General features: G+C 39.5%; 1 protein-coding gene across 1 annotated transcript; it reads right to left on the reverse strand.

Moving 5' to 3' along the window:
• Nucleotides 1–1,419: 1,419 nt before the first annotated feature.
• Nucleotides 1,420–10,649, reverse strand: LOC139640928 (spermatogenesis-associated protein 6-like; the record flags this gene model as incomplete). The annotated part of the gene is made up of 9 exons (XM_071515127.1): nucleotides 10,356–10,649; nucleotides 8,741–8,878; nucleotides 8,568–8,616; nucleotides 8,041–8,082; nucleotides 7,685–7,809; nucleotides 6,929–7,021; nucleotides 5,559–5,817; nucleotides 2,972–3,071; nucleotides 1,420–1,513 (listed from the first exon to the last, which is right to left on the reverse strand). Coding segments are annotated over exons 1-9 (948 nt in total), but the record flags the coding sequence as incomplete, so codon positions are not given.
• Nucleotides 10,650–10,943: the final 294 nt, after the last annotated feature.

Genomic DNA, 10,943 nt, shown 5'->3' on the forward strand with positions numbered 1-10,943 from the left:
GTGATATATCAATAGACGTTTCTGTTGGATTTCTGCTAGCTAGCTTACTCCTCTCTATTTAAAATTCTTTTTTACTATTTATTAGTGATGGCTCAATTCACGAATCAATTGTTCATTTGAATGATACTTAAAAGTGTACGAGTCGAATTGGTTTGCCAATGGAACTGAACTGAAATTTCAAATTTGAGTCTGTGATTGGACTGCGTTGCATACAGTTCTAAGCTAGCAGCCAAAATGCTGGCTGGCTAGTCTCCAAAATGGGCTTAATCAACAAACTCACAAATTCTCAAAATTCTTCATTCATTCATTCATTGTCGTCTTTACATGACATGATGAGTTAGTAGCGCACTTGCCGTATCAGACTGAACAAACCGCGTATGCAGCGCCACCTTTTGGTCAGAAGGCACGGTGTAAATGCGAATTCCTTTAGTGGGTTAGCAGTTCACTCAATGAATCAATTCTGTATATCTGTCAGCAAGCGCTTAATCTGTTTCCAGTTTTTACATGAGACAGTAAAATGGACACAATAGCAAGTTAGCAATGGCATCCAAATCTGACAGATTCTATTTGGCCAAGATGTTGAGTTTGTACAGCTGTAAATTTGTCCAAATTCATGACGATAGACAGTCTACTAAAGTAAATCAAATAATCCGGTCCTGAATCAATTCACTACGGTCAGACAGCCCAAAAGAAGCGAGTTAGTTAAAAGAAACTCTTCCCACCACTATAAGAGAACTACTTCAACATGACAATGCCAAAAAAAAAAACAGGCTTACCCACAAAGATCTCGTGTACAAACACTGATGAATATCAATCTTATACACTTTACATTAAGGAAATAGCTCTGAGGAAATGGAACAAAGAAATTTACAGTGATCTTGTGTATGCATGTGGATGCTCTTTACAAGGGACAGGCTTGGGACAGCCGATGAAAGCCAATAAAGTCAGTAATAAAGCCAACAATGGTCTTGGCGTGGATTCAGAGAACATGACACAATCTGAAACGCTCAAATGTTGTGGACTATGTTCATTCAACCATCGTTTATCTTTGGTAATTATTTACCAAATAACTCCCATTCGTAAAGGACAGACAAACTACCCTTATCGTCAGGAAGGAGGTGAAATTAAGGTCAAGATTATATTGTATTGAAATCAGATGACCCAGATCACCAACAAAATCTGATAAAGCCACTCTAAACTGAGTAGTTTAGAATCAGTTCAGGTTATGGTCTTCCCACCAGTGTTGTATTGATCAATTCTACAAATCTTCTACAATTCTTCTACAGATATGTAATCAATCAAACAGCGCCATATCCATCATATCAGAGGGGGACAACACTGACTTGCTGATATCCGACTGATTTTTAATAAAAGGCCAATATCGGTCCATATAGCGATCTAACCCCCGGCATTACTCACATAGACAAGTCGGCGCACGGCTTTTGGTGTTGTCAGGAGTCCTCGGACACGCTCCTGGACCTCTTCCCATAAGCCCTGGGAGCCGGACCGGGACCTGGACAATCATACCGACAGTCAGGAGAGGAAAATCTGCAGTGGACTGACCTATGTTAGAAGCTATCAGAACTTCAACCCCCAACTGTCTGCTGGGGGTAGAGGTCGTGAAGAGGTTCAGCCATCATTGGTGAGTCCAGCTTTCTTTGGATGGAGCACTCGCTCACTGCTGTTTAGGAGACAGTTTCCCACCAGTGAACATACCCACACCAGAATTAAATTTGGTTTAATGGGGCGAAAGTACAGCGTCTCAATTAGTGATTTAGGCTGGACGGCTGGATTTTTACATAGAAATCTTACATAGTGCAGCTTTTATATATCATGTTTTTACTGAGGATGTTCATTATAAGTTGAGGGACTGACCCACTGTGGTTAGCCTGTTCCCTATAGGATCGCCACATTGCTGAAGGGTTAGGACCTCGTTGGTACTCATGTGGATCGTCTGTTTCTGAAGAGCTTGAGTCCTCTCCAGATTTGCCTCCAACCTACCAATGGTAGCAGAAAGGAGTCAACACCTTCTGTTGGTTAGACCAGGTTTAGCAATTGCTAAGTCCAAATGCCAGTTCTTAAAGGTGCTATGTGTAGCATTTTAAACATCAATATATCATTGTCAAATTAATAGTGGTACTTTGGATAGTTACCGAAATCAAATGAGACCATGGTGGAGACGACTGATAGCTTCTATTTCATGCCAGTGGTACTGTTAGTGCTTGTGTTTCTCAATATTACTACCACATTTCCTTTTAACTGTTGTCTCCCTGTTGTCTTTGTCTTTACTGAAGAGGATAAACATGTTGGAAGTGAGTGTTCCATCGGCCTTTCACTCCTTCCACCATCTGCCATTGCCAGAAACTCGGAAAACTTAAGCTCTGTTTGTGATGGAAGAACAGCGCCCTCTTCCTGTTGTAAAGCAATCAGCAAATTTCCCGCCAAATCTGACCCAGTGGCACATGATGTAAAATGCAGTGAAAAGGCCGGTGGTATGTTTACAGTAATAATACTTATCTCTCAAAATTATGTGGTCATTATTTATTGATTTAAAATGCTACACATAGCAGCTTTACATTAAAAAAAAAGTCAGAGAATAGGGAAATAAACTGCTCCTACCAAACCATTGGAGAAAGATTTTCTTCTGCCAGCTGGAGAAAATCTCACTAAATAGCAAAAAGAGGGAAAATAGACAGCTAATTTTCCTTCATTTAGCCAAACAGTGACGCAACAGACATGCAATTTCAGTGATGATGTACCGTAAGGCCCACAGCTTGTTCCAGTGAATTGGATCATGTTCACAAAACAGGTAAACAGTGGAACGTCACAGTAAATTTTATAAGCTCTTAAAGTAAGTCATATGGGATTGTAAACGTGTTTTTGTCAGTAAATCATGGCGTCCGTCCAGTAAAATAAGACTGCGTGTAAACAGAAGGCAGCAACAACAACCGCTTTATGCGAGGCTGCCTACCTGTGGATGAGGACCTGGTCAAAGGGGAGGAGGAGCTGTTGAGCAGTGCTGAGCGGTGGGGGGAGGCGGATCGACTGGCTCCGGGCCATGAAGCCAACATCTAGAAACAGAAGAGTGATGACACACTGAGCGGGCCTGCAGGTCCAAACGCTACAGGCTGTATACCTTATTGCCCCAACCGGGGATGTCACCAGCTTGGCAAAGGGGCTGGGTCTGTTTTCCCCATAAATGGATCTTTTTATTGTGATCACAGGATGTATTATCTGAGGCCTGCAGGTGATCAAAACACCACCTTGTTTAGTTAAAGGCACAGGAACCTGTTTTTCACCCAATTTTCCAAGACTCAGAGTGAAGAATTAGTGTAACCTTAAAAATCTACTTGCACATTGGCTGTGCTATAAGAATTGCTTTGAGTAAATAAATGAAAAAAACCCTATTCTTAAAACAAAGACACTTCGTATTTTAGTGGTACACAAGTGCATTTCAGTGCTTTTTTAAAGTAATAACACACAAGATTTTGTAGGCACTGGCCCAACAGACTGTAATAATAAAGACTGCAGCTTCTCAAATTTCTTCTACCTTCTTCCATTTATTTATTCCAAACAAACCACTGTTGCCGCCGTAAATATAACGCATCACTTCCTGTGCAGTAGACAGACTATCTCAGGTGTTTGGAACAGCAAATGTAAAAGTTAGCTAACTATTATTACTCACACCTCCAAAAGGACATTCATATTTCTCAATAAAACTTAACATTTCATAATTTTCACTAATATTATTAATATCGTTTTGGCAACAAGATGTTTGTTTTTTTCATTGCCACTAATTTTGATGTCACCAAATTAGCTAGCATGAGATTGAATGTGCTAAATGAGCCTGTCTGTTGGACTTCAGTATTCTGGGATAGTGAAAGTGCTGATCATTTCAGTCTTCGTCTGTCCCGTCCTTTTCATCCCATGATAGAGTTGAAAATGAGTTATAAGCCCTATGTACACAAAATCAATCTGCAATTTGACAGCATGCTCATAGTCTAGCTAGCAGTATGTGAGTCAGTCATCAGCATAGCAACCTAACTAAGTAAACAAACAGTTCAAGCCGAGTCGGATTTGCAACAGGCCACGCCGAGAGTTTTTTTCTTTTATTTCTGTGGAAAGTGGAAATTGGCAAGGGAAGTATGATGAAAATTAGGCTTTAAAGTCACATGAAAAATGACTTTTTCACCTTGTTAGCAAATTTTCCATGTCATACACCTATATAATAAATGGCAAAACCATGACAACAGATTATTTTCTTTTATTTTCAAATCAAAATTCTATTACATTTCCTTCCTTCCTTTAGTGGTTGGCATGGCGTACCAGTAGGCGTACCCTCCCCGTGTTATGCCCCGCCCAATATCCTGTTTCAACAGGAAACACATCAAATTAAGGAAGCAAGATGCTCTCAAAATGCCATTTTATTGGGACTTTAAACCATCTTATGCCTATTATTGCTTTGGATATAAATGCATATTCAAGTGCAGTAGTGGTTGTTTACAGACACTTCCTGGCAGGAAGTCAAATCTGATTTAAACATCCTGTTCTTTTCTAAAAATGTAGTTGGCTGATGAACTGGTGAAAGTGGCTGGTGACTTTGCATCTGCTGCAGTCAGTTTACCTGCCCTGCTTCCAAATACCAGACTGTTTCTTATAATAGCCAGAGAGAGAGAGAGAGAGAGCTAATAAATGCCTGTCTCAATAAATGCCTGCTCAAAACTAATGGTTAGGTTGCAGAAGATAAATAGGCTCACATGGTTGTTGAAACCTGCACCATGCAATCATTATATGACCACACAGGTTACTGTCAGGGACGGCGGTGTAGGTTGTTGACATGGGAGACAAAGTAGTGTCAAAGTAGAATATTTCACCATGCATTTGTGTCAAAGTAGAAAATTTCACCATTCATTGTGTTGACAATGCACACGCGACATCTCTTGTTTGGATGTCGATGAATATGAAGACCTGTTTCTAAAAATATCCTATTTCAAATAAGTGCTTGGTGGGTTTGGTTGAAGCAAATCGACACCTGGGATGTTACTGGAGGTTTTATGCACTCTAAAAACTAATTTAGTGAAATCAACTCACCTTACAATTGCTACAATAGCTTCATGTCTTGTTACATAAAAATTATGAGTTGACATGTTTCCAAGCACTAAATGGATCATATTAAAGTTTATTTAAGAAACGTTAGCTTATTAGCATACTTCCCATTGAGTTAACTGTCCAGAAACCCCTCCTTCTTCTTGTTTGGATAAAGTTACAGGATGGACACTTGTTATGATGAATCATAGGTCAATTTCATATTAAAAAAAATGAAAATATTGGAACGTAGTTAATCAATTAGTGAATTCAGAGCTGCTACTGCAATTGGCATCTCCTATTGGCTGATTTTTAGTGCTACTGACACCAAAGATCAGCCAGATCAGACAGATGGCAATTTCAGTAGCATGCTTTTTTCCAATAGATGTCAGGCTTTACATAGATTTGGGTTTGTTGTTTAGTTACTCTTTAAAAAAGGAACTACTAAACTACATGTGAACAGTGAAGTGTACTTGCAGGCTGGGAGGTGGTGGCTGCGTCCCAGTCGGCCGGAGCGGGGCTCCCAGAGCCCAGGCTGAGCCGGGCCAGACGCTGGGTGTTTCCGGCTCTCAGAGGGGAGAGGGACTGGGATCTGGGAACGTCGGCGGCGTTGTGCCAACCTCTGGCCATCCTGCCGCCTCGTCTCCTCTCCAGGGTTTGAGAACGTTTCCTCTGAGAAGAGGAGGTCCGCGGCCTGCTGGAGCGCTTCCTGGGCCTCTTTATCATTGGCCTCTGGAAGAGAGGATGAGGCAACACCGTTAATACAGGGAACACACAGTAAACAGATCTGGTTCAGTCAGTGTGGTACACCTCTGATATGATGGATATGATGAAGTTTGATTGATTACATATTTATTTATTTATGATTGTAGAATTGATCAATACTACACTGGTTGTCTATAGGAAGAACTTAACCTGAACTGATTCTAATGAGACATTTTGATCAGATTCCACACAAATATGCATGAATGTTTTATTGATCTTCATATTATTAGTAGTAGTAGTAATATTAGTATTAGCATTAGCATTAGCAGTATCATCCTAGGTTTTTAGTGTCACATGATGGTCTAAATGCTGATTCAGAGGCTTTTCCTACCTGACAAGAATACAATTGTGGGGGAAATACTAAATGCTTGTAATTTAGGAATTTGTTTTTTGCATTATAATGGTCACATTTAAAGATATAGAATATTTTTACAAACGATCATCTATTCTATTATCTATTAGCTTCAATCCAAAAATATTGATTTTGAAAAAAGGAGACGAGGGTGCTCTTTAAAAAGCTTTGATTTTTCTATGGCTACCTATAATATTTAGGGTAGCCATAGAAAAATAAAAACTTTTTTTAACTTTTGTACAAAAGTGCCTTGTCTTCTTTTTTTGAAGTATTCTTTTGCCCTTGACTTCAATTAGCCCATATCAAAAACCTATATCAGTCAGCCCCTATTAGACACTACTTTTGCTCTATATACAGTAGATGTTCATGCACAGTAGTTTCCCGTTTTTTTTTTTTGTTTTTTTTTATCTGTTTTTATTGGTGAAAGCGAGACAAGTACAACATAGTCAATGGTCAATTACATATCACCATATTTTACTTTTACTGTAACTATAACCTCACAACTCAAGAAGCTGTAAAAGAAAAAACAAATACACAAACCAAAACCAAACAGCAACAAAAGAGAGAGATAGTTTTGCGTTTTATGCCAAATAGGAGGTCAGTGAGGTAAAGTAAGAAATTTATGATTTTGAATTCTGCATGATGAGGGGCTCAAAAGGTGCAGAAAATACATAATGAGGATGTAAAAACCAATATTAGGAGAGGAACAAAACTGCTAATCTTTACCATGGGTACATTGGGGTGAATGTTGGTCTCTGCGTCGGCTGAGCACTCACTGATGGTTGTTTTGGTGGAAAACTCCAGCCTCGGAGCAATACCCTGGGGAGCAGAGAGCAGACATGATATTTGTACCATAATCTGATGAAAGGAGGCAGCTTGGACTCACATCTAGTTCAACATTTCATCTTTCTCTGCCACTGGAGCCATGAACTGAGGTAAAAGAAAAAAATCAAGAACCATCAAGTAAGAGAAGAAAGAAATGAAATAGAGAGAAAGATCAAGAAATTTGGTAGCCTCTATCTCACACTAGTGGTATTGGTAGTGCTTGTGTTTCTCCAAAGTAAGACCACATTTCCCATAAACCCTGTTGCTTTCTATCACAAAGAGAATGTTGCTTCTTCAGTCAAAGGTTTTCTCTTTGTCTTTACTGAAGAGGAGAAACATGTTGGAAGTGATTTTTCTATCGGACTGTCACTCCTTCCACCATCTGCTGCCAGAAACTCTGAAAGCTTTAGCTCTGTTTGCTCTGGAAAAACAGCGCCCTCTTTCTGTTTTGTGCCGTAAAGCAATCCAGCAGATTTCCCTCCAAATCCGACCCGGTAGCACACAATGTCAAATGCAGTGTAGAGGCTGGTAGAGCCTGGCAATCTTCTCAGTGATGGTCTTGTTTGTTTACGGTCATTATTATATGTGGCACATGATTTACTGATGTTACAATGCCGCATATTGCACCTTTAAGCTACTTGGACTACTTGGACTTACAGGAAAGTGAGGTGCTCGGGTCATCAGAACCTCTCGGTCCACTCCAGAGAAAGAGGGAACCAGTTTGGGCTCGGGGAATAAGAACTGTCGAGCGTTTTCCTCAAAGCAGGCCAGAGCCTCGCCCACTGGAAACACAAAACCACTGTTACAAGCTGTAATCATACTAATGTAGAATTTAAAGCATTTGTAAAGCATTAATTAACTGATTGCTTCCCCTTCCTTGTGTGCGGACAGGAAAGCGGAGTGAGGCTGAGGTCGAGGCGTTCAGTTTCTGCCCTGACAGCATTTTTCTAGTTTATTTTACCAGCCATTTAAGTGAATGCAGAATGTCGTATATGGTAAATAAACTACTGCACCTGGAGGAATCAGCTGCACCAGTTCAATTCTGACAGTCTCATCTGAGCAGGAGAAGAAACATTAAGCTGAGTGAGATATACACAATTCGCATTATGAGGACATTATGAGGACATTCATGCATTATGAGGACATTCATGGTTATACAGAGAAACAGAATATATCATGATGAATACCAATACCAATACCAATAGACTGGTTGTCTATAGGGTTGATTCTAATGCATGAATATATTTCATTATTATTAATTATTTTATTTCATTCTAAATGCTGTTTCAGAGGCTTTTCCACCCAAGAATTAAATTCTGGGGGAAACACTGAATACTTGAATTTAGTACTGATACAATACAGAATACTTCATTTTAATGCATCATGAACTGAGTGAAGTAAAAGCAACAGTATCATAATAATAACAACAACCATAATAATAATGATGATGTAGCAATACATAAAAAATGTTAAATATGCATTTATATTTTTAAAAAAAACCTAAACAAATTAAGAAGAATAAGGATATGGGCCAACATACACTCAAGCATTATGGCGATGTCTCCAGGGTCGACTGCATGCCTGAATATCTAGACAGAGACAGAAAGTCAAATTATATTTCTTATATTTAAAGGGGCGAGGGGCGATACGTGAGATTTTTACTACTATTTCTAGCCGCCACAGAGAATATCTGGCAGGTAAGTGAAGACCTGCCTTTTCGAAGGTCATCTTCTCATGAAAAAGGAGAGGAAAGATGGCGGGGAGACATTCAGATTTACGGTACTGGCCCGTGAAGCACATGCTGAGGTAGATATCATCCTTGGCTGGCAGATAAACTCCAGGACAAGACACCTGAAGGCAGTGGAGGGACAAATACACAAATTGTTCATTTAAAGGGGCAATAAGGGAGATTTCTAACTCTATTAGCCCATGTAATACTTTTCTGAAATTCTATAAAGCAATGTAATTTCAACTCAAATGAGAGATTAATCTTTAATTTTATTTATGTTTGTGTTATACGAGTTGGGGACATTGCAAAAATGCCTGCATGTAGATTTTGGTGAGTTCAGATGATGCCACATTTACATGATATTACACTTCTAGTAGGCTATCTAGTATCTAAATTAAGCAACTGTAACATCAAAAGTTAATACCAAGCTTACCACCATACTAACACCAGTGCAGTCATCATCTATTCTTGAATCACTGTTTCCTAACAACCACATCCCAGAAGAGTCAAATACATCAGGGTTCTCAAGCATTTTGGTGTCACGGAACCCCAAATAGACCCACATGAGGGCCATGAACCACCACTTGATCTGATTCAGTCCCATAGTTTAGACCAGTGGTTCTCAACGTGGGGTCCGGGGACCACCAGGGGTCCTTGACGGAGTTCCAGGGGGTCCCCAGCAAACTGATGAATTGTTGAACTTCAGCATTATTTCATTTACAAGAAGTTAACACAGTTAGAGAATGTAGAAGAATGACTGTTCTGATCATAGCTTCTCTGTTATCTCTCTACCTACAATACTGACAGTCATGGAATTCTACGATTTGGGTCCGAGAGACAAAATATCATCAAATGGGGGTCTGTGGCTCTAATGTGGACTGGTTGAGAATAACTGGTTTAGACTCATAGGGGGAGATTTTAGTTGTTGATTTAGTAGGCTACTGAATTGTAGAACTGTCTACACTGTACATGGGGAGATAATAGTGGTGAGAGAGGAACCCAGGATTACAGTAATCATTTTTATACATTATCTAACTGTGCTAATTTCTACTGCATTAAATTGCACACCAAACTCCATTTACAAAACCTAACAGTTTAATGTTGTCTTGCTAGTCGGCAACGTACTCGCATCATAAAACTTGACTTCTATGAATTGAATTCGGCTTATAAATAATGCACCAAGCGGCGCTTTATTCCACTATAATGTCAACTTTTACACACTGCTCACTAGTCGCTACCACGCTTGCTACTGCCAACGACGGTGTAAGCTAACGTTACTTTGGTGGAAGAAGGTTGGGAAGAACATGTAAACAAAGTGTAAACATTTAAATTTTATTGAAATAAGTGCTGGTTGATGTATTGAATGCATGCCGAATTGGATAGTAGCTCCTAACTATTCGTAAAACATTTTAACTATAGTTCTGTGGGATGTGTGTATTTGCCGATAAGCAAGTCAACATTAAATGGACAGTTTTTGCAATGGAGTGTGACGTCAAGTTCTCTCCATACTAGAAAGGGGACGAATTGGGGTTGCTCTAAGAACAACAGAGGATTAGAAGAAGAAGGTTAAGAATTACTGAAGAAAGTCACAAGTCTTACCGCCCTGAACTTGACTTCAACCACCACTTTCAGTGCTTTTCGCGACATTAGGCGATAAAAAATATCCACCTTAATCTTCTCTCCGGTTCAGCGTCGCCTTTCCTTGTTACCATGGATACGACAACTTCCGGGTTCATATCTGTTGCTAGGGAAACTCACTTTATGGCTCTGCACTGTGAATGCGCAACCTAAACATCAGATTAACCAGATTAATCGAAACAATTAAACACTGGTTCTTAAAGCGTGGCCCGCGGACCTCCGACGGCCCTTGAGGAGGTTCCAGAGGGTCCCCAGCAAAAATGAGGAACAGTTTAATTCCACTATAATTTAATTCATCTGAAATTATCTAAATTAGAGAATGTATAGGAATAACTATTGTTATCCTAGGTTTCTCTCTTGCTTTTATCTCGTCACAGTTCTAATTTAATACGAAATCAAAAACAAAAATCTTCCCATATGGATCCCTTCTTCTATAGACTGTAATTATTTGTGGGCTGCTAACAATGAAAGAGTTTTATTGCAATGAACTTTACTGAAGGCTATAGCTCACAACCCTATCTATTGAAAATATGACTAAAATATAATGGA

The sequence above is a fragment of the Centroberyx affinis genome, unplaced genomic scaffold, assembly GCF_046629955.1.
Source record: "Centroberyx affinis isolate AG114_WGS23_722 - 3 ecotype Tasmania unplaced genomic scaffold, CSIRO-AGI_Caff_v1 ptg000312l_1, whole genome shotgun sequence".
NCBI lineage: Eukaryota > Metazoa > Chordata > Actinopteri > Beryciformes > Berycidae > Centroberyx > Centroberyx affinis.